The following is a 26274-nucleotide window of genomic DNA, read 5'->3' on the forward strand; positions in this document are numbered from 1 at the left end:
TGCTGTCTTCAGGAGAAAATAAAAGCTATCAAGAATAAATAATAAGACAATTTTAGGAAAAGGGACCTGGGGTTATTGTTCAATGACTAAATCTGATTTTGCATAATAGCTGTTTTGCACTCTTTACAATAAAGGGTTTGACAGCTCATACATAAAAAAAGCAAAGTAACTGTATGCTTATGCAGAAGATACCTTTTTACAAATAAAATAAAGGTGTCTTAGAACAAAGAAAAGTTTTCTTGTAAATAAGAAACAAAGACACAATGGAAATGATAACATGTCTAGAATGTAAATAATTAAATATGGTTGATTTACTTTAAAAAATAATGACCTGGAATACAGTCAATGGAACAGGTTTCTCAAGTCTAGTTGTATCACAAGAACTTGTAGAACTTTTTGCTGATAGAGACAAAGGGGCCACACTCCAGGGAGATTTGGACTTAGCAGGTATGTATGAGTAACAAAGATTCTATGGTTCAATTAACCAGACCCTTATTTTAAAGGGAGGAAAAATCCAACAATAAAGCGTTAACGCATAAATAATACTTACCAATATCGGAATTTTGAACCTAATGTAAAATAATGGGCAAAAAAATTCTTTTGAGGTGGAAGTGGTCTGTCCAAACGGAAGAATGTGTGATGTTCTACACATGTTTTCCACAAATTTTTGCATGCTCTGTAATTCACCATATTAAATCCCAATAATGTTTCTCTAGATTCATGCTGTAATAAATGACAAAATGCAGAGAACACCAGGAAAAGGTCAGGACCTAATGCTCCATTTACTTTTTACAGATAAACATTCTAGTCAGTAATACTGCAACTCTTAAGAACTTTTACTTTAAAAAATAGTTAGAAATAAGTTTAAAAACTGATATATATCTGTTTTCAAAAATTAGTAGCTATAATGCTGTTTCAAAATACAATCCTGGCCATAGTGTCACACCTTTTAACAATATCTCTATATTTATAAATTTGTCTAGATTGTAAATAAGTAAATAAGAATACTCGGCACTTCTGAACACTATTATGAAACTCAAAATTTAAAATAAGGAGCAATAGAAATAAGTCAGATGGAGCAAGTCAAATACCATATGATTTCACTCATAAGTGGAAGATAAAAACAACAACAACAACAACCAAACACATAGATACAGAGATTAGATTGGTGGTTACTAGAGGAGAAGGGGGAGGAGAGAGGGCAAAAGGAGTAAAAGGGCACGTGTGTATGGTGACGGATGGTAATTATTCTTTGGGTGGTGAACATGATGTAGTCTACACAGAAATTGAAATGTAATGATGTACACCTGAAATTTATATAATGTTATACTAATGTTACCTCAAAAAAAATAGAGCAACAGAAGAAGAGCATTTCTTTAATTTTTCTCTAAAAGTTTGGCACAAATTACTATTTAAAAAGAAACAGTTTCATTGAAGTAAACGACACATAGCAAGGCATACATGACACAAGTGTACAGCTCTGATTTTCACATGATGAATGCAACCATTTAACCTCCACCAGATCAAGAAATGGATCGTTACTAGCACCGCTGAAGTATCCTTTGTCTCCCCTTTCTAGCAGATTACCTTCCCAAAGGTAATTACTCTTCTGATTTTTATCACCATAGATTAGTTATGCTTGTTTTTGAATTTTATATACAAGGAATCATACGTATGTGTCTCTAGGTTTGATGTTTGCTCAATATTTTATTTCCATATTCATCTATATAGTTGTGAGGCCCTAATTCACTCATTTTCATTCTACATAGTATTCTATCATATGAATATACCACAGTTTATTTATTCATTTATTGTTGATAGACATTTGATGTCACCAGTTTGGGGATGTAAACATATTGCTGCTATGTATATTCCTGTATGTTGTCTGATGGAGAGATGTGCGCATTTCTGTTGTTGGATCATAAGATATGCACGTGTTCAACTTTAGTAGATAATGGCCAACACTGTTCCAAAATGGTTAGATCAATAAGTACTCTCTCCCATCAGCAGTGTATGCTCCACATACTCACCAACGACTGGTTTATCAATCTTCTCATTACTTTATTCTGGTGGATGTGTAAAAGTATCACATTTGGTTATAATTTGTACTTTCTTGATGATTAATGAGGTTCAATACCTTTTCATGTTACTGGCCATGTGATATGCTCATTTCTCAAGTCTCTGATCAAGTCGCTAGCATATTTTAGGATTGGGTTAGATATACAACCAAGGATGTGGTGTGTGTGTGTGTATGCATGTGTATTATAAACATATTCTGTGCTATTTCACTCTCTTAATGATGTCTATTGACAAATACAGTTCTTAATTTTAACATAGTCCAATTATTGATTTTTTTTTTAAGGTTAATTTTCCTTCTATGTTCTGTTAAAGAAATCTTTGCCTATCAAAAGGTCATGAAGATATTTTCCATAACTAAGATACAGTAAAATGCCCACGTATAAGTATTAACTACTATGTTAGAAGATAATATGCTTAAAACATCACTTCTTGATCACCAGAGAATTCTTTTCTTTTCTTTTTTTTTTTTCTGTGAGGAAGATCAGCCCTGAGCTAACATCCATGCCAATCCTCCTCTTTTTTGCTGAGGAAGACTGGCCCTGAGCTAACATCCGTGCCCATCTTCCTCCACTTTATATGGGACGCCACCTCAGCATGGCCTGACAAGCAGTGTGTCGGTTCGCGCCCGGGATCCAAATCCCGGCCACCAGCAGTGGAGTGCAAGCACTTAATGCTATGCCAGGGGGCCAGCCCCCAGAGAATTCTTAATTATGCTTAACAGCTGCTTTGTATGCACTAGCATACAGTTCACACATTGTACTACATACCATAAACAATGCAAAATGACAGAGAATGTCTCACAAAGAGTATGACTGCAGTAATGCTTCTCAGTGGAAGCAAAATCTAAGATGCATATACGTTCTCCCTTTTTGGCACTTTCCATATTTCAAAAAGTCTAATATGTGATTTTGACACTCTAGCAATTGTGTTTGGAAACAAAATTTTTCCCTGCACATTTTGTAAACAATAGACACAAAATGTTGTATTGAGATATAAGTAGATTCTATAAGGTTTGAGCGTTTAAAAACAAAGAGATGTTTCAGAAAGAAAATGTTAACAAGGCAATAAAATCCAGAGTATGCCTATAGTCTTTAATCAATTATTAGTTGACTTTTGTTGCTGCTATTACCTGAGGCTAAACACATTCCTAATGATACACCACTTCAGAGAATGGCTGTAAGGATTAAACGATATAAAAATGTTGGTATATTACCATGCATATAGTAAGACCTCAATAAATGTTAGATACTATAACTATTATTATTACTACTAATAACAATAGTACTAAAATGGGAATTACAAAAGTTGACTTCTACACTGCTTTCTACCAATATAATTAAAGTAAAATATGTTTCTTCTCTAGTTTCCAGATAAGATTTATCATATTTTATTTCTCTAAACATTTATTGAAACATGTAAAAGAATGTTCCTTAGCAGCATTAGTCATAATAGCCGCATCCTGGAAATGGCAAAACTGTCCACTAACATAAGAATGAATGACTAATTTATGGTATATTCATTCAGTAGAATACCATACAGCAATGGAACAAACTATTGCTATGTGCAACAACTTGGATGAATTTCACAATGTTAAAGGAAAAAAGGCAGACAAAAAGAGAACATTCTATATAATTATATTTTTTAAAGTTCAAAAATAAGCAAACTAATCTATGGTGATACAAATGAGAATAATGTTTACTTTTTGGGAGGGCTAATGACTGCAAAGTGGGCATCAGCTCCATTAGCAATAATACCAGTTTCTGGGATGGTAGTAATGTTCTACATATTATCATTATATATTACATACTTATCAGGCACTATACTCAATATCTATATACTTTTCTATTTCGATAAAAACTCTCTTGAAAAAAATTCCATATTTTGTGAGCATAAATGATGAATCATAGTCACTAAGTAGATCAATATCCTCAAATAAAATGCAGCTGATTCAAATATTTTAAAGGTTTCAAATACATTTTACATACACACACAATGATCTTGAAATCTGCATTAATTTGTCAAGATTTCTAAGAAATAATGTAAGTCAAACAATAAGGTTAGTTTAATTTGATGAAATCAATTAGAACGTGAAATTCTTTCCAACACTGTACTCTCCATAACTCAATGTGTTGTATTTAATAAATAAAAAGGACATTACCACTCTAATAAAAGGAGGAAATGTACTACACATTCATGAACTAGAAACAAAACTAAACACTCAGGTTCCCTAAAATGAAATGAACTTATATATGAAAGGAAGTGCTGTAGATTTAGTAGAAAAAAGAAAAAGGACATAGAAAATGCTCAGTTACTGCCTACGTGAATGGACCCTGTGGACTGACAGTGAACAGGACGGTTGAGACCAGCTTCTAAGTTCAGGAGACAGCAGGATGGACATCTGGAAGAACCTTACATCAGAACCACACAGAAACACTGGGGGATAAATACACTTGGTCATAAAATGTGAATTAATTAACTTAGTAAGTAGTTATCAACAGCATTAATAACACTTTCACTTGCATGAATGTGAAATGAATGTCCTGAATGACTAGTCATTTCTTAAGATTTCATTTATATTAATAATTAGATCAACACTCACCAGTTCTTTTCTAAGTTGAATAAAAAACTGTTTGCACTTAAAAGAAATTTTTACAATCTTCAACCTAGATAAAAAGAGAATGAATTGGAGTATTTTAAATTTTGAATAAAGATGAAAATACTAATAAACTAAGAAAATAATTTAAAAAATAATCTTTTAACTGTATATTCAGTAACATCTAAACATTTAATCATATATACATATACAGATTACATAAAGAATCTAAAGTTTTGGGTGCTCCATGGAAAAATAATTATAACCTATGTGCTCAATTGAGGAAAGTTTTATCAGAATATTTGCTGTAAACTATACATTTCCCAATTTTATATCTACAGAAATACATAAAACACATGTCACGAATTAAATTTCAAGAAAAACCAATAACATAGTTATTTACTCATTAAAACTACATGTCGGGGGCTGGCCCCGTGGCTTAGTGGTTAAGTGTGCATGCTCCGCTACTGGCGGCCCGGGTTCGGATCCCGGGCGCGCACCGATGCACCGCTTCTCCGGCCATGCTGAGGCGGCATCCCACATACAGCAACTAGAAGGATATACAACTATAACATACAACTATCTACCGGGGCTTTGGGGAAAAAAAAAGGAGGAGGATTGGCAATAGATGTTAGCTCAGAGCCGGTCTTCCTCAGCAAAAAGAGGAGGATTAGCACGGATGATAGCTCAGGGCTGATCTTCCTCACCAAAAAAAACAAAACAAAACAAAACAAAAAAAACTACATGTAGTTTTTTGGTTCTGCATGTAAGGAGCTCGGAAATCACCACTCTATCCTAACAACAAGTAAAAAGCTCAACAGACTGAAAAATCAACAACTCTTCTTGGATCCACAGGAAAGGGGAAGGCACAGGGAAAACTGTTGTCCCCCAAGACTTGAGAGACCAACAGGTGAATACAGGCAATCACAGCTTTCCAGAGCAAGGACTCATGAGCAGAAACTGCCAGACGAGCCAGTGCAGGGGTAAGAAAACCTGAACTGTAATTTATGAATGAATTATTGGAGACTCAGGGTGGAGAACTCCAAGAGTTGAAAACTCCAGGAGGACTCAGTCACAAGGGGGGCCCCCACAATATTGTGTGATTTACCTCCAGAAGCTCAGCCAGATTTCCACAGTAAATAGCAGAGAATACCCTTGGGTTTCTGGCAGGGGAAGAGGAAAAGGAATCATTTTGAAATAAGCCAGAGCACTCTGTTCTTAGCAAGGTCTGCCTTCAGGGGAAACTAGTTAACCAGAGCCTAACCTGCTGGGGCATTATCAGAGCCTAACTGACCAGGGGAGGGGAAATACCCTCCTCCAGCCTACTCTAGCCATCCTATCTCAACTAAGGGAGGTGAGGGGCCTGAGAAACACTTGTGAAGCTAACAGTCCAGAGGCACAGGCTCACTAAAACACAAAGAGCTAATTACAGGACTATAGAACACTTCCCCTCCACCCACATCACCACCACACTACTAAAGGCCTATTTACAGCAGTTCCTTTTACTAAGATATAATGTCTGCCAATCAAGAAAAAATTACAAGGCATACCAAAAGGCAAAAACACAATGTGAAGAGAAAGAGCAGGCAGCAGAACCAGACATGGAAGGAATGTTGGAATTATCAGACCAGGAATTTAAAATAACTATGATTAATATGCTAAGGACTCTAATGAATAAAGTAGAGAGCATGCAAGAACAGATGGGCAATGTAAGCAGAGATAGACATCCTAACAAAGAACCAAAAACAAATGCTACAGGTAAAAAACACTGTAACAGGAACGAAGAATACCTTTCATGAGCTTATTAACAGACTGGACACAGCTGAGGATAGAATCTCTAAGATAGAGGATATATTAATAGAATCCTCAAAAACCGAAAAACAAAGAGAAGACTGAAAAAAAGGACAGTATATCCAAGAACTGTGTGACAACTCCAGAAGGTGCAACATACTGTGACATATGGTAATGGGAATACCAGAAGGAGAAGAAAGAGAGAAAGTAACATAAGAAATATCTGAACAATAACGACTGGGGAATTTTAATGTTAAATACCAAACCACAGATCAAGGAAGCTCAGGGAACACAAGTGAGATAAATGCCTAAAAAACTACACCTAGGCATATCATTTCAAAATTACAGAAAATCAAAGGTAAAGAAAAAATCTTGAAAGAAGCCAGCGGAAAAAACATCTCACCTATAAAGGAACAAAGACAAGAGTTACAGCCGACTTCTCAGAAACCATGAAAGAGAGTAGAGTGTAGTATTTAAAGTGTTGAGAGAAAAACCCATCAACCCAGAATTTTGTATTCTGTGAAATTATCCTTCAAAAATGAAGGAGAAATAAAGACTTTCTCAGACAAAGAAAAATAGAGAAAATCTGTTGCCAGTATACCTGCCTCATAAGAAATGTGAAAAGAAGGAAAATAATATAGGTCAGAAACTCAGATGTACATAAAGAAAGGAAAAGCACTGAAGAAGGAATAAGTGAAGGTAAAACAAAAATTTTATTTTTCTTATTCTTAATTGATCTAACAGATGTTTGTTCAAAATAATAAAACAATGTATGAAATTATGCATGTTTATGTATAAATCAAATGTATATATACACAATTATCTACTTATGTTTGCTTATGTATAAGTGAAATGAATGACAGCAATGATACAAGAGACAGGAGGAAGAAATTAATATTATTTTGTTATTATAAGGTACACACACTACCTGTGACATAGTATATTATTATTTGAAAATGGACTTGGAGTAACTGTAAATGTATATTGCAAACTCTAAGGCAACCACTGTAAAAAAAGAAGTATAGCTGATATGCTAAGAAAGGAGAGAAAATGGAATAATATACTCAATTAATTAAAACGAAAAATGGCAGAAAAAGTGAAACAAAAAATAGAAACAAAGAACAAAGGCAACAAGTAGGAAACAGTAACGAATATGGCAGATATTAATACAAATATATCAAAAATCCTTTGGAATAGCAATGGTGTAAATGCATCAATCAAAAGATGGATATTGTCAGAGTAGGTCAAAAAACAAGACCCAACAATATGCTGTCTACAAGAAATCCACTTTAAATATAAAGACACATATATAGGTGAAAAGTAAATGGATGGAGACAAATATACCACACTAACACTAATCAAAAGAAAGCAGGAGTACCTGGGGATGTAAAGTACAGCATGATGACTATAGTTAATAATATTGTATTGTATATTTGAAAGTTGCTAAGAGAGTAGATTTTACAAGTTCTCATCACAAGAAAAAAAATGTAACTGTGTGTGGTGACGGAAGTTAACTAGACTTACTGTGGTGATCATTTCATAATATACACAAATATTTAATCATTATGTTGTATAATAGTATATGTTAATTATATCTCAATTAAAAAAAGGAAAGCAGGAAAGCAAGAGTAGCTCTAATAATTTCAGAAAAAACAGACTTTAAAGTTATCTCTGATAACTTTAAAGGAAAGCTATCAGGGATAACAAAGGGCATTACATAATAATAAAGGGGTCAATTCTCCAAGACATTAAAAATTCTTAATGTGTACGCACCTAACAACAGAGCATCAAACTAAGAGGCAAAAACTGATAGAACTGCAAAGAGATACAGAAGAATACACTATCATAGTTAGAGACTTCAATACCCCTCTATCAGAAATGGACAAATTCACTGTGCAGAAAGTCAGTAAGGACTCAGTTGAACTCAACAACACCATCAATCAAATGGATAAAATTGACGTCTATAAATTACTTCCTACAGCAACAGGAGAACATACATTTTTCAAAAGCTCATACGGAACATTAACCAAGATAGACCACATTATCAGCCATAAAACACACCTTCAGAAACTTAAAAAATTATCAATCACATAATCTCTGCTTTCAGAGCACAATGGAATTAATCTAGAAATCAATAATAGGAGGACTACTGGAAAATCTCAAAATATGTAGAGATTAAATAACACACCTATAAACAAAATATGAACCAAAGAAATCTCAAGAGAAATGAAAATTTATTTGAACTAAATGAAAATGAAAATACAACATATCAAAACTTGTGACATGCAGCAAAAGCAGTGCTTAGAGGGAAATTTATTTATTTATTTTTTTGTAAGGAAGATCAGCCCTGAGCTAACATCCATGCCAATCCTCTTCTTTTTGTTGAGGAAGACTGGCCCTGAGCTAACATCCGTGCCAATCTTCCTCCACTTTATATGGGATGCCGCCACAGCATGGCCTGACAAGCGGTGCGCCGGTGCGTGCCTGGGATCCAAACCCCGGCAGCCAGCAGCGGAGCATGCACACTTAACCACTACGCCACGGGGCTGGCCCCTAGAGGGAACTTTATAACACTGAATGCATATATAAGAAAAGAAGACCAAAAATCAATAATTTAATTTCCACCTTAGGAAACTGGAAAAAAAAAGACTGAACCCAAAGTAAGAAAAAAAAAGAAATAAAAATAATAAGTAGAGCAGAAATCAGTGAAAATGAAAACAGGAGATCAAAAGAGAATATCAATGAAATCAAAAGGTAGTTCTCTGAAAAGATCAATAAAATAAAAAAGCTTCTAGCTACACTAAGAAAAAAAGAGAGAGTACACAAATTACTAATATCAGAAATGAAAGAGCAGACATCACTACAAATTCCACTAAAATTAAAAGCGTAACGAAGGAATACTATGAACAAGACTATGTCCACAAATTTGATCACCTCAATGAAATGGACCAATTCTTTAAAAGACACAATCTGTCAAAACTCACACAGGGAGAAATACACTATCTGTATAGGCCTCTATCTATTACAGAAGTTTAATTATATTAATAAATATTAATAAAAAAGTACACCAGGCCCAAATGTGTTCACTGGTGAATTGTACCAAACATTTAAGGAAGCTATTATACCAATTCTCTACAACCTCTTAAAGAGAATAGAAGCAGAGGGAATAGTTCTGAAGTCATTCTATGAGGCCAGTATTACCCTAATACCAAAACCAGACAAAGACATTACAAAAAAAAGAAAACTACAGATTATCTCATGACCACAGATTTAAAAATCTTCAACAAAATATTAGCAAATCAAATCTAACAATGTATAAAAAGAATTATACACCACGACCAGGTGGGATTTATCCCAGAAACACAAGGCAGTAGGTTCAACATTAAAAAACCAATTAATGTAAACCGACACATCAAAAGACTAAAAAAGAAAAAAAATTACATGATCATATCAATACATGCAGAATAAGCATTTGACAAAATCCAGTACCCATTCATAATAAAACCTCTCAGTAAAGTAGGAATAGAGGAAAACTTTCTCAACTTGGTAAGGACTTTCTACAAAAAACCTATAGCTAACATCATACTTAATGGTGAGAAACTAGAAGCTTTCTCACTAAAATCAGGTAAAAGGCAAGAATTTCCTCTCTCACCACTCCTTTTCAATATCATACAAGAAGTCTTGCTAATGCAATAAAGCAAGAAAAGAGAATGAATGATATACAGATTGGGAAGGAAGACATAAAACTGTTTTTGCAGATGACAGGACTGTCTATGTAGAAGACTCAGAATTGACAGAAAAACTCCTGGAACTAATAAGTGATTATAGCAAGGTTGCAGGATACAGGGTTAGCATACAAAAGTCAACTACTTTCCTATACAACAACGAACAACTGGAATTTAAAACTAGAAACACAAACCATTTACATTAGCACCCCTAAAATGAAATACTTAAGTATAAATCTAAAAAATAGGTACTACAACTATATGAGGAAAATTAAAAAACTCTGATAAAGTCAAAGAAGAACTAAATAAATACAAAGATATTCCGTATTCATGGACTGGAAAAATCAGTATTGTCAAGATGTCAGTTCTTTCCACTATGATCTATAGATTCAATGCAATCTCAATCAAAAGCCCATCAAGTTATTTTGTGGATATTGATGAAGTGATTCTGAAGTTTATATAGAGAGGCAAAAGACCCAGATTAGCCAACATGATAATGAAGGAGAACAAAGTTGGATGACTGATGCTATCCAACTTCAAGACTTACTATAAAGCTACAGTAATCAAGACAGTGTGGTGTTGGTGAAAGAACAGACAAAACAGATCAATGAAACAAAATAGAAAATTTAGAAACAGATCCCAATAAATACAGCCAAATGATCTTTGAGAGAGGAGCAAAGGCAATACAATGGAGCAAAGACAATCTCTCCAACAAATGGTGCTGGAACAACTGGACATCCACATGCAAAAAAGCGAAATTAGACAGAGACCTTACACCCTTCACAAAAATTAACTCAGAATGAACCAGAGACCTAAATGTAAAATGCAAAACCATAGAACTCCTAGAAGATAACATAGGAGAAAATCTAGAAGACCCTGGGTATGGTGATGCCTTTTTAGATATAACACCAAAACATGACCCATAAAAGAAATAATTGATAAGCTGGATTTCATTGAAATTAAAAACTTCTGCTCTGTAAAAAACAATATCAAGCAAATTAGAAGAAAAGCCACAGACTGGGAGAAAATATTTGTAAAAGACACATCTGATCAAGGACTGTTATCCAAAATATACAAAGAACTCTTAAAACTCTACAACAACCCACCCAATAAAAAATGGGCCACAGACCTTAACAGACACCTCACCAAATAAGATATGCAAATGGAAAATAAGCACAAGAAAGATACTCCACATGATATGTCATCAGGGAAATGCAAATTAAAACAATGAGATACCACTACACACCTACAAAATGGCCAAAATCCAGAACACTGACAACATCAAATGCTGGTGAGGATGTGGAGCTAGAGGAACTCTCATTCATTTTGGTGGGAATACAAAATGGCACATCCAATTTGGAAGACAGTTTGGCAGTTTCTTACAAAACTAAACATACTTGGTACCATACCATCCAGCAATTGTATCTCCTTGGTATTTACCCAAAGGAACTGGGAACATATGTCCACACAAAACCCTGCACATGAATGTTAATAGCAGTTTTATTTATAATTGCCAAAACCTGGAAGCAACCAAGATGTCCCTCAGTAGGTGAATGGATGAATAAACTGTGGTACATCCAGACAATGAAATATTATTCAGCTCTAAAAAGAAATGACATATGAAACCATGAAAAGACATGGAGGAAACTTAAATGCATGTTACTAAGTGAAAGACGCCAGTCTGAAAAGGCTAAAACTATACGATTCCAGCTATATGACATTCTGAAAAACGCAAATTTATGGAGAAAGTAGAGATCAGTGGTGACAGGGGCAGGTGGGCAGATGATTAGGCAGAGCATAGAGGATTCTTAAGGCAGTGAAACTACTTTGTATGATATTACAAACATGGATATATGTTATTAGATATTTGTCCAGACCCACAGAAAACACAATACCAAGAGTGAACCCCAATATAAACTATGAACTCTGGGTGATTATGATGTGTCAGTGTAGGTTCATCCTTGGTAAAAATGCACTATTATAGTGAGCAATGTTACTAATGAGGGAGGCTGGGGATATATGGAAATGTGAGGGGGCAGGGGATATATGGAAATCTCCATACCTTCTTCTGAATTTTGTTGTGAATCTAAAATTTCCCTAAAAAAACAAACTCTTAAAAAAACTAAACAAAAACTATAAGTAATTTGTAATATGTCAAGGTTTTATGCAATGACCCTCAAAATACTTTGCATTAATTTAAAAAAACATAATGATTTTTTTATTTTACCTTTCTACATTGCCTTTCTTCTTAAATGCAACTCACATAATGCTATGAGAGAAGTTTTCAAACCTTCATTAGTGTAATCAATATCAGCAAAATAGATTTGCCTCCTTATATATATTAACCTTATAATAAGTAATTCTCAGATCTTTTTTAACCTTCAGACCTTTTTTAACCTTGAGGCCAGGATATTCAATCTTACTTAGCAAAACTTGCTTTGAGATCCCAGCTCAGTCATCTAAGTAAATATTTTCATGATAATTCTAAGTTTGGATATTTATGACTAATGGAACTACTCAATCAGGAAGCTCTCAGCAGAAGAAGGAACAAAGATTGAAAAGGAGTGATGAAAGCCTACGTGAGCTGAGAGATTCCAGCAAAACGACGAATATCAGAATAATCAGGGTTTCAGAAGGAGAAGAGATGGAGAAGAGGGCAGAGAAATAATAGTGGAGAACATCCAAAACCTGGGGGAAGACTTGGACATACAATTCCACACAGCTAATAGATCACCCTATCATCTCAATGCAAAAAGACCTTCTCCAAGAAATATTATAATGGAAGTATCAAAAATCAATGATAAAAAATCTTAAAGGCAGCCAGGGAAAAAAGAATGTAACCTACAAAGGAACCCCCATTAGGCTGTCAGCAAATTTCTCAGCAGAAACCCTACTGGCCAGGAGAGAGAGGAAAGACATATTCAAAGTGTTGAAAAATAAAAACTGCCAGCCAAGAATATTTTATCTGTCAAAGTTATCCTTTATGAAGGATAAAGGCTTTCACGAAGACAAACAAAAGGTGAGGGAGTTCACCACCACTACACTTGTCTTGCAAGAAAGGCTGAAAAATGTTCTTCAAGCTGACATGAAAAGATGCTTATCAGCGACATGAAAACATATGAAAGCACACAACACATACTGGTAAGGGGGAAAAATGCACAGACTTAGAAAACTGTAACTCTATAACAGGGTGGTGTGTAACCACTTAACTATAGTATAAATGTTAAAGACTAGTAAAAATAACTATAGCTACTATAAATTGCTAACAAATGCACAAAATAAAAAGAGCTCAACTGTGACAACAATAATATAAAAGGGTGGACCCTTTGCAGGCAATCAAAGATAAGTTCCTATCAGCCTAAAATAGACTGTTTTTTCTACAAGATGTTTTATTTAAGCCCCATGGTAACCACAAAGGAAAAAATGTAAAGTAGATGCAAAAAAAACAAAGAAAGGGGAAACAGAGCATACCACCATGGAAAATAACCAATTGTTACAAAGGCTGGCAGAAACAGAGGGAAAAAGAAACAATGGAGATACAAAACAACCAGAGAGCAATAAATAGGATGTCATTATAATGTCTTTACGTATCAATAATTACACTAAACAGAAATAAGACTGAATTCACCAATCAAAAGGCAGAGTGGCTGGACAGATAAAAAACAACATCCAACTATATGCTGCCTACATGAGATTCACTTCAGCTTTAAGGATGCACATAGACTCAAAGTGAAGGGATGGAAAAAATATTCTATGCAAGTGGAAACCAAAAGAAAGCAGGGGTAGCTATACTTATACCAGACAAAATAGACTTTAAGCCAAAAGCAGTAACAAGAGACAAGAAAGGTCATTACATAATGATGAAGAGATCAATCCATGAAGAAGATAAAACAATCATAAATATATTTGCACCCAACATCGGAGCACTTAAATATATTAAGCAAATACTAACAGATACGAAGGGAGAAATAGTACAATACAATTATAGTGGGAGACTTCAATTCCCCCTTTCAACAATGTATAGATCATCCAGACAAATCAATAAGAAAATGATGGACTTGAACCACATATTACACCAATGGACCTAACAGACAGCTATAGGACATTCCATTCAACAGCAGCAGAATACACATTCTTCTCAAGTGCACACAAAACATTCTCAAGGATAGATCATATGACAGGACACAAAACAAGTCTTGGCAAATTTAAGAAGACTGAAATTGTACCAAGTATCTTTTCCAACCACAATGGTATGAAACTAGAAATCAACAACATGAGGAAAGATGGAGAATCTTCAAATACATGGTAACTAAACAACACACTCCTGAACAACCAATGGGTCAAAGAAGAAATCAAAAAGGAATTCAAGGAATATTTTGAAATAAATGAAAATGAAAACATAACATATCAAAACATATGGAATGCTGCAAAAGCAGTTCTGAGAGGAAAGTTTATAGTGATAAATGCATATATTAACAAATTAGAAAGATCACAAATAAAAACCTAACTTTACATCTCAAGAAACTAGAAAAAGAAGAACAAATTAAGCCCAAGGTTTGCAGAAGGAAGAAAATTATTAATAAAGATCAGAGTGGAAATAAATGGAGACTAGAAAAAAATACTAGAAAAGATCAATAAAACTAAGAGCTTATTTTTCAAAAATATAAACAAAACTGACAAACCTTTAGTGAAACTGAGAAAAAAAGAGAGAAGACTCAAATAAAATCAGAAATGAAAAGAGGAGAAATTAAACTGACACTACAGAAATACACAAGATCATGAGAATACTATGAACAATTATAGACCAACAAATTAGATAAACTAGGAGAAACGGATAATTTCCTAGAAGCATACAACCTACCAAGACTGAATCAGGGATAAATAGAAAGTCTGAACAGATCAATAACAAGTAAGGAGATTGAATCAGTAGTCAAAAATCTCCAAACCCAGAAAAATCTCAGGACCAGATGGCTTCACCAGCAAATTCCACCAAATATTTAAAGAGTAATTAGCACGAATCCTTCTCAAACTCTTTCAAAAAATTACACGTGAGGGAAGACTCCCAAACTCTTTCTGTGAGGTCAGCAATTCCTTGATACCAAAGCCATATAAGGACACTACAAGAAAACTATAGACCAATATTCCTGATAAACATAGATGCAAAAATTCTCAACAAAATTCTAGCAAACTAAATTTAAGAACTTATTAAAAACATTGTGCACCATGACCAAGCAGGATTTATCCCTGGAATGCAAGGATGGTTTAACACAGGCAAATCAATAAATGTCATACACCACAATGATAGAATTAAAGATAAAAATTATGATCATCTCAATAGATGCAGAAAAAACATCTGAAAAAATACATCCTTTTATGATAAAAACCCTCAACAAATTGGGTATAGAAGGAACATACTTCAACATAATAAAGACCATATATGACAAACTCATAGCTAACACACTCAACAGAGAAAAATTGAAAGCTCTTCCTCTAAGATCAGGAACAGGACAAGGATGCCCACTCCCACCACTCTTACTCAACATAGTACTGGAAGTCCTGGCTAGAGCAATGAGGCAAGACAAAGAAAAAGGCACCCAAATAGGAAATGAAAAAGTAAAACTGTCATTTGCAGATGATATGATCTTATATATTGAAAATCCCAAAGACTCAACTAAAAAACTGTTGGATCTAATCAATGAACTCAGTAAAGTTGCAGGATATAAAATCAATACACAGAAATCACTGCATTTCTATACACTAACAATGAAACACCTAAAAAAGAAATAAAGAAAACTATTTTGTTCACAATAGCATCAAAAACAATAAAATACCTTGGAATAAACTTAACCAAAGACGTGAACTGGCTGATTTCAAACTATATTACAATGCTGTAGTAATTAAAACAGTATGATACTGGCATAAAAATAGACACACAGACCAACAGAACAGAATAGAGAGCCCAGAATTAAACTCCTGCATGTACAGTCAACTAATATTTTATAAGGAAGCCAAGAACATCCAATGGGGAAAAGATAGTCTCTTCAATAAATGGTGTTGGGAAAACTGAATAACCACATGCAGAAAAGTTAAATTGGACCCCAATCTTACACTATTCACAAAAATTAACTTGAAATGGATCAAAGACTTAAACATAAGACGCGATTCCATAAAACTCCTAGAAGAAAACATAAGGAAGAAGCTCAACATTGGTGTTGGCAATGATTTTTTGGATACGACACCAAAAGCACAAACAATAAAAGAAAAAATCAACAAGTGGGACTACAACCTTAAAACCTTCTGCACTGCAAACAAAACAATGAACAAAATGAAAAGCCAAGATGCAGAGTGGGAGAAAATATTTGCAAACCATGTACTGCATAAGGGGTTAATATCCAAAATTTATAAAGAACCCATACAACTCAATAACCAAAAAACAATCAATTAAAAAATGGGTAGGGGAACTAAATAGATATCTTTCCAAAGAAGGCATCCAAATGGCTAACAGATACATGAAAAGGTACTCAACATCACTAATCATCAGGGAAATGCAAATCAAAACTACAATGACATATAATCTCACACCTGTAAGACTGACTATTGTTAAGACAAGAGATAACAAGTGTTGGTGAGGATGTGGAGAAAAGAGAACCCTTGTACACTGTTGGGATTATAAACTGGTTCAGCCACTGTGGAGAACAGTATGGAGGTTCTTCAAAAAATTAAAAAGAAAACTACCATATGATCCAGCAATTCCAATTCTGGGTATATACCCAAAGGTAACGAAAACAGATTATTGAAGAGATATATGCACTCCCAAGTTTATTGCAGCATTATTCACAACAGCCAAGATATGGAAACAACCTAATTGTCCATCAAGGGATGAATGGATAATGATGTGGTATATATCCAAAGGAATACTATTTAGCCACGAGAAAAAAGGAAATCCTGCCATTTGTGACAACATGGATGGATCTTGAGGACATTATGCTAAGATAAGTCAGACAAAGAAAGATAAATACTGTATCTCTCTTAATACATGGAATCTAAAAAAATCAAACTCAAAAACAACAGTGAAATGGTGGTTACCAGGGACTGAGGAGGGGTGAGGGAATGGGAGAGATGTTATTTAAGGGTACATACTTTCAACTAGGAGATAAATAATTCCTAGAGATCTAATCCACTATAGAGTGATTACAGAGGACAAAACTGTCTTATTAACATTAAACTTGCTAAGAGACTAGATCATAATTGTTCCCACCACAAAAAGAAATGATAATTATGTGATGCGATAGAGGTGTTACCTAATGCTACAATGGCAATCATATTGCAATATAACTGTATCAAATCTCAAATCAATATGTTGTACACCTTAAATTTACACAATGTTATATGTCAGTTAAATCTCAATCAAAAAGAAAGCTCTTAGCATCCCCCCAACCCAAAACTCCAACTCTTCTCAGTCAATCACTTGAGGAGGCAAATGTATGAGTCAGCTTCAGCATGTGTGCTTAGGGTTGGGAAGAAGAGTCCAGTTTCAGTTTCTTGTTTGAAAATTTTTATTTTACTTCTGGATCCTGAGCTTTCACTGGACAGGGATTTGAAGATACATAGAAACTGAGAAAATTCTTTTGTCATATGGACAGAGGACATTATTTCCAGAAAGTGAAAAAAAGACTGAGAAAATATAGATTGTATTTATGGAAAGAAAGAAAGTCAGGTACCTCAATTCAAAAAATTCTATAAAGAGCTACATATATTTTAGAACTCATAAACTAATTTGCATTAAGAGCCATTACACTGGCAACAAACAAAAAAACCTGACATTTCTAAAAGATCAAGAGAAAGAAAATCTAAGCCAGTTTCAAATCACCTTAATTTCACAAATCCCAGAAAAATATCAAACAAGGAATAAAAATCTTTAAACTGGATGCTCTTTGGCGTAATATCTATTTGGTATGATTTGTATTTTCCAATAAATATATTCTGTATCATTTGTATTTTGTATGTACAACTATAATAGTTTTGAGACAGTTTTAGAAAAATATCAAATAATGAATAAAATTCTTTGAATTGATATTTTGTATAATAATAATATAGCTAAAAGTTTTCCTTTGATTTCTATATGCCTGGTGTATCTTTTTCAATAATAAACCCTTCTGTCTCTTTATGCTTAGGTATGTCTCTTGTTGATTTTTAAGATCCAGTTTTAATAATCCAAAGAAGATATATGAAATAACAATAAGTACATGAAAATATGCTCAATATCATTAGCCATTAGGAAAATGCAAATAAAAACCACAATGAGATAGTACTTCACATCCACCAGAATGGCTATAATCAAAAAGATGAATTAATACAAGTGCTAGTGAGAATGTGGAGAAATTGGAACCCACCACATACACTGCTGGTGGGAATGTAAAATGGTGCAGCCATACTGGAAAACAGTTTAGCAGAACAAGCAATTCCATTCCTAGGTATATACCTAAGAGAAATGAAAAAATGCCCACACAAAAACTTGTACATGAATGTTGACTGGAGCACTCTTAATAGCCAAAAACTGGAAACTGATGAATGGATAAATAAAATGTGGTGTAGCCATAGAATGGAATATTACCTGGGAATAAAAAGGAATGAAGTACCAATATATGCTACAATAAAGATAAACCTAAAAACAATATGCTAAATGAAAGAAACCAAATAGTATATGATCTCATTTACATGAAATATCCAGAATAGGCAAATCTATAGAATAAGAAAGTAGATTAGTGGTTGCCTAGAGCTATGGGGTGGGTGGGAGGCAGAGGAGGGGATGGGGAATGACTCCTAATGGTTATAAGTTTTCTTTTTGAGGTAATGAAAATGTTTCAGAATTAGATTATGGTGGTGATGTACTCTGTAAGTAAACTAAAAACTATTATTTTTACACTTTAATAGGTGAATGTATGGTATATAAATGATACATACATTAATAAATCTGTATAAAAATGCAGTTTGTATGTCTTTTAATTTTAAGGTTCAATACATTTACAATTTTAGTAATAACTGACATATTTGTGTTTATCTCTACCATAATATTTTTTGCTATTTGTCCCAAGTTTTCTGTGTTTCTACTGCAACAGCAATTATATAACCATTTCCTATTGCTTTAATGGTTACCTTTATCATTATTGTGTTTATTTCCCTCCTCTTCTGAAAACTATTTTAAGTATAATTTTTTTTTAAAATAATTTTATTTATTTTTTTTTCCCCAAAGCCCCAGTAGATAGTTGTATGTCATAGCTGCACATCCTTCTAGCTGCTGTATGTGGGACACTGCCTCAGCATGGCTGGAGAAGCGGTGCATCGGTGCGTGCCCGGGATCCGAACGCGGACTGCCAGCAGCCGAGCGTCCGCACTTAACCGCTAAGCCACGGGGCCGGCCCTTAGGTATAATTTGACATTAAACAAACTGCACATATTCAAAGTGTACAATTTGATAAGTTTGACATTTATATGTATACAGTTTTTCAATCATCATCACAATCAAGAGAGCGACTATGTCCATCATACCCAAAAGATTCCTTTTGCCACTCTGTAGTCCTCCTTACTCACCCCATCCCACCCCACCCAGGTAACAACTCATCAGCTTTCCATCACCACAGATTAGCTTGCATTTTCTAGAATTTACATGCATGGAATCATACAGTATTGTACTCTTCTTCATCTGTCTTTCACTCAGCTTAATTATTTAGAGATTCATCCATATTGCTGTGTTTTTCAGTAATCCCTTCCTCTTTCTTAGTGAGGAGTATTCCATTCTATGGATATATCACAATTGGTTTATCTACTCACTTCATAATGGACATTTTAAGCTTTTTCTAATTTTTGGCTATTACAAATAAAGATGATATGAACATATTTCTGTGCAAATCTTTATATATACATTTGCTTTAATTTCTCTTGTGTAAATATTTAGGAATACAATGGCTCAGTCATATGGTAGGTGTATGTTTAACTTTGTAAGAAACTACAAAACAGTTTTCCAAATTGGTTGGACCATTGTACACATTAATATAGCCACACTAGCCTTCTTTTGATTACTATTTCCATGTATTTACATGGTATATCCTTTTCATTCCTTTATTTTCAGTCAATCTACATATGCATTCATATCTACAAATAAAGAAGTTTTTCTTCTTTCTTTCCACTCTTTTGCCTTTTATTTCTTTTTTCCTGCTGTAATACACTGGTTAGGACCTCTGGAACAAAGCTGAAGAGAAATAGTGAGAATAAGCATACTTGTTCCTGAACTTACACAAAAAGCATTGCGACTTTCAGCATTTAGTATAACACTAGCAGAAGATTTTCTGTAAGGTCCTGAATCAGAATGGGAGAGCACCCTTTTATATATATATTTAGTTAAGTTAAACATTTTTTTTTTTTTTTTTTTTTTTTTTTTTTGTGAGGAGATCAGCCCTGAGCTAACATCCGCCAATCCTCCTCTTTTTTTGCTGAGGAAGACGGCCCTGGGCTAACATCTGTGCCCATCTTCCTCCACTTTATATGGGACGCCGCCACAGCATGGCTTACCAAGCAGTGCGTCGGTGCGCGCCCGGGATCCGAACCAGCGAACCCCGGGCCGCCGCAGCGGAGCACGCGCACTTAACCGCTTGCGCCACCGGGCCGGCCCCATAAGTTAAACATTTTTTTATCCCGAATGGATGTTTAATTTTGTCAAATTCTTTTACTGCATCTATTGAAACAATCATATGGTTTTTCTCCATTATTATAATAACAAAGTTAATTACACTTGTTGATTTTCAGATGTTAAGGCTACTTTATATTCCTGGAATAACCCCTATTTGGTTATAATGAATTATCATTTTTATATATTGTTGGAATCAACTTGGTAAAGTTTTATTAAGGATTTCTGCATCTATGTTCATGAGTAACTAGTTTTCTTGTGAAGTCTTTGGTGTTAGAATCAAGGTAATAATTAGCTGGAATGTGTTCCTTCCTCATTTATTCTCTAAAAAAACTTAGGGCCGGCCCTGTGGCTTAGCGGTTAAGTGCACGCGCTCCACTACTGGCGGCCCAGGTTCGGATCCCGGGCGCGCACCTACGCACCACTTCTCCGGCCATGCTGAGGCTGCGTCCCACATACAGCAACTAGAAGGATGTGCAACTATGACATACAACTATCTACTGGGGCTTTGGGGAGGAAAAAAAAGGAGGACTGGCAATAGATGTTAGCTCAGAGCTGGTCTTCCTCAGCAAAAAAAAGAGGAGGATTAGCATGGATGTTAGCTCAGGGCTGATCTTCCTCACAAAAAAAATAAATAAATAAAAAATACAATAAATAAATAAATAAATAAACTTAGGTAAGATTGGTATTACTGTTATCTTCAATGTTTGATAGAATTTGCAAGTGAAGCAATTTGGGACACGAGTTCTAATGACTGAAAGGTTTTTAATTACAAATTGATTTCTTTAATTGATATAGGAGTTTTCAAGTTTTCTATTTCTTCTTCATTTGTTTTTGTTCCTTTAGTCTTTCAAGGAGTTTGCCTATTTAAAAGTAATTTGTCAAAAACTCTTCTAGAATCCTTAACTTACTATAAAAAAGAAATATGTATACAATATAGAAATTTGAAAACATAGAAAAATTTAGATCATTGTGTTAATTTAACCCACATCATCTGAAAATAATTTATTTCTGATTTTCATATTTATATAAAATGTAAAATTAATAAAAGTAAAATGAAGTATTTTTAAAAATTGTCTTTAGTAAAATCATAAATTAAAATCAAAGATGCACATTTACTATTAAGAAATCAACAATGATAATTATCTTCTCTGAAGCATTTAATTATAAATTTTCTTGTGTTTTACAATTAATTTTTGTGTGTCTCCTCATAGGCAGGGACCATGTCTTGAATTGTTTTATATTCTCCCCTGAACATACCACAATTTGAATTATATAGGAACCATTTAAGATGTGTGAGGAAACACTAAATGATCTCTAGTTTTCTTTTATGAGCTTTGCAGAGGTATAATTTAAATACACAATGAAATACTATCATGCCTTGCTTAAATGACAGGGATACATTCTGAGAAATGTGTCTTTAGGCGATTTCATCATGGTGTGAACATCATCGAGTACTTACACGAACCTAGATGGTACAGCCTACTACTCACCTAGGCTATTTGGTACAAATCTTACGGGACCACTGTTGTGTATGTTGTTCGTCATGACCGAAATGTCATTATGTGGACCATGACTGTATACCGATTTTAGGTGAACAATTCAATGAGTTTTGACAAATGTATTCAGTTGTGTAACTACCACCCACAAATATTACCAAGTAACATTTGAATCACCTCAAAATGTTCCCTTGGTGCCATCAATCACCTCTTTCCACTTTCAGTCCCTGGCAACCACCGGTCTGCTGTCTCTATAATTTATGTTTCCTAGAATTTCATATACATAGAAACAATGAGTATGTAGTCTTTTGTGTCTGGCTTCTTATACTTAACATAATGTTTTGAGAGTAGAGTCATCTATAGGGTTTAGTGTATCACTAGTTCATTTCTTTTTATTGCTGAACAGTATTCCATTGTGTAGATATATCATAACTTGCTTATCTTTTCATCAACTGATGAACATTTGGAATTCCGTTTTGTGCTATTATGAATAATGTAGCTATGAACATTAGTGTGTAAATCTTTATATGAACTCATGTTTTCATTTCCCTTGGGAAAATGTCTAGGAACAGAACTGCTAGATTATATGGTAGACCTAGGTTTAACTTTAAAGAAACTACCCAACTGTTTTCCAAAGTTGGTGTACTAGTTTGCATTCCCCTCAGCAATGTATGAGATTTCTAGGTGCTCTGCTTCCTTGTCATCACTTGGTATTGTTATTCTTTTTAATTGGAGCTATTCTAGTGGGTATAGAGTAATAGTTCACTGTGGTTTTAATTTGCATTTAATGATGACTGAGCATCTTTTCATGTGCTCATTTGCCATTTGTGTATCTTCTTCAGTTAAGTGTCTATTCAAATATTTTGCCTGTTCTTTTTAATTAGGTTGTCTTCTTATTACTGAGCTGTAAGAGTTCTTTATATATTCTTGATTAGTCCTTTATCAAATATATATTTTACAAAAGACTATAATTTTGATGAAGTTCATTTCCTCAATTTTTTATTTTATGGTTCATGTTTTTGTGAACCTACCTAGGTAATTTATCTTTATTTTTTTAACAAAGTTGTGCAAATTTTCTAAAATAATTGCTTGTGCCATTTATATTTCTATTGAACTGTTGTTAAAGTGACTAATTACAAACACTTATTAAATAAAAATCAGGATCAAATCGTTTAGGAGATATAAAGAGAAACAGATTAATACAATGTATTTCTTTTATATTTGTTTCTTTCCCTAAAGAAAATCACTGTGTTTATTTTAAAAAACCTGAGTTAGTTATACTATATATACACAAGAGTTATGATCAATGTGATTTTTACGATTTTCAAGTTATCCCCTTAAAGGGAAGTAGCAAATGCTACTTCACCTTTTTCCTCTTTCTGGGATACAGAAGTGATGGTGGGTGAGTCACCCTGGACAATGAGGACAAGTACAACGTGCTAAGGACAGCAGAGTAATCAGACAAAAGAAACATGAGTTGTAAACCCCACGGAGCCAACATACGTTCCTAACATCAATTTAAACCACTGTGATAGGGGGTCTTTGTGGGGGCAATCATGCCCATGTTCCAAATAATAAACTAGCACCCCACTGAATGCATTTAAGTGAAATACTATATTTAAAGTAATTAGCATGGTGCAAGATACAGAGTAAACACGATAATATTAGCTATTATACTATAGTAAAAATTTAGAGATTCTCTAAGATAAAAATTTGTAAAGTAGTATTTTCTATAAGCTAAGCAGTTTTTGAAATAATTCAATTATTTTGGTATCTTCTAGCAGATTCCAAGTAAGTGGGATAAAGCTGCATGACAACATTAATATAGTTCAACAGCAAATTTCTTTAATATGAATTATTATATTTGGTAATATAATGGTAAAAGCAAAGGTACTGATATAAGTTCTTACCATGGAAAGGTATTCATTCGTACCCTGTTCTTATAAATCATAATTCCTCCTGACATCACTCCAATCATAATTTCATTGTTACTTTGATCCTTCAAAAAAAGAAAATGACAAATCTAAAATACTTGGCTTTCGTTGTTCAAGATAAATTTAAAAAACAGGATTAGATTTTTTTCTAAACAATGTGACATTTTCAAAGGCAGCACATAATTGCATAATATTTACAAACCCATATGGTAATTTTTACCTCATAAAATAAATGACATACTTCAAATCAAAGTTAAATTTTGCATTATTAAAATTCATTACTCTAAAGCAAAAATGATCTCAGGATTTCCCATAGTTTATAACTTGGACTGACTCTTTGAGATTAAAAAATCAAAGGTCTTCTCATCTTGTAGAATGATGAGGCAGTATTCATCCATTTCTAAAACTATTAGGATCCAATCACTTTGTAAATACGGCACTAGGATTGCAAAAGTGAATAAAACACGGAGTAGTTCAGCATTTGGTGAAGGGTAACCTGTAATACAATAATATTTCCAGTATAATGAGAAGTCCTATAATTAACATAATGAAAATATCATGGGATTATAGAGTGGGGAACAATTATTGGAGAGTTGGAAGACTCCAGAGAAGAAAATTTAAATTGTGCTTTGATGAATGAGTGAGAGTTGTCATACTAACTGATCCAACTTGAATAGCTAATCTGCACTACTGAGAAAATGTATGGAACTAAAATAGTTTTCTCAGATGCTAATCAACCTTGAAATAGGTTTTTTTTTAAATAATTTTATTTATTTATTTTTCCCCCAAAGCCCCAGTAGGTAGTTGTATGTCATAGCTGCACATCCTTCTAGTTGCTGTATGTGGGACGCGGCCTCAGCATGGCCGGAGAAGCGGTGGTCGGTGCGCGCCCGGGACCCGAACCGGGGCTGCCAGCAGCGGAGCGTGCGCACTCAACTGCCAAGCCACGGGGCCGGCCCTGAAATAGTTTTGCTTCTTGATTTGAAACATTCTACAGTTAAACTAATATAGCAATAATGCTTTTACTGCCCATCATTCATTTGCTCAGAAGATAGAAATACTTGATGAAATATAATCAAGATTTTATAAATGTCTCCCTAGAAAAAACCCTTTAAAATGTAGTTTCAATAATTTCTAATTAAATAAAGTCTTATTATATTAACCTGTTAGGTAGGATAATGTATAATAAGTGGCCAAATACAACAGTGTATTATTAATTTGTGTAGCTGCTCATTTTGTTTAGCAATAATCAGCACCACTGCACACTATTTTCAGAGTCTTAAATCATTTTTTAGAGGACATCAATTAGAAGTTTGGACCAAGATGGCAGACTGAGCCTAAAAGATGGCAGACTTAATATATGCTCCTTTTACTCCTTCTGCTCCCAATCTCATAAAAAACATCAGAGAAGATATATGAAAATAGAAAGAGTCTATAACACTTGAAAGCAATCCATAACACTTGAAGGTATGCACTCAATGGACCATACATTTTGAGGAATCTGAAAGACATAAGAGGATAAAATCAGATTTACGGAGAAAAAAAAATTACAGAAAACCACAGCCCAAACTACACACAAAAGAGAAAGTTCCATGTGGAGGTAGAAAGAGAAGTAAATTCAACAGACACAAGTTCAGAGACAATGGATAAAACAAATACAGGGAACCCTCAAATTATTGTTAGGATGATCAGGTAGGGAGCAGCTAAGGTAATTAGCTGCTACCAATCCTACAATCCTGCTCCATCTGGGTTCAGCTATAGGACACAGAAGTGTGTGCAGCCTTTCTTAGTTGATTTCCGATGGTAATATGCTTACACTTAGCCAGTCATACTATAGAGAATATGTTTCATACTGTCTGATTATAAAAACTTGTGATGAGCTTTAAATATATTGTTACCTATGGAACTAAGATTAAATGATGACCAAAAGGGAGAGATTATAGTATGCAGTGGCTATATGATCTGACAA

The 26274-nt window shown here is 34.1% G+C and overlaps 1 protein-coding gene across 8 annotated transcripts in view; it reads right to left on the reverse strand.

Annotated features, from left to right (window-relative positions):
* The window catches only part of PTPN4 (protein tyrosine phosphatase non-receptor type 4), a 213629-nt gene that overhangs the window by 56183 nt on the left and 131172 nt on the right, over positions 1–26274 (reverse strand). For all 8 annotated transcript variants that reach the window (XM_058548816.1, XM_058548818.1, XM_058548814.1 and 5 more), the window contains 3 exons: positions 24282–24370; positions 4679–4742; positions 551–723 (listed from right to left, as the gene is read on the reverse strand). In XM_058548816.1, coding sequence (XP_058404799.1) covers positions 551–723; positions 4679–4742; positions 24282–24370 — 326 coding nt within the window. The remainder of the gene's footprint in view (positions 1–550; positions 724–4678; positions 4743–24281; positions 24371–26274) is intronic.

Source organism: Diceros bicornis, chromosome 10 (assembly GCF_020826845.1).
Source record: "Diceros bicornis minor isolate mBicDic1 chromosome 10, mDicBic1.mat.cur, whole genome shotgun sequence".
Lineage (NCBI taxonomy): Eukaryota > Metazoa > Chordata > Mammalia > Perissodactyla > Rhinocerotidae > Diceros > Diceros bicornis.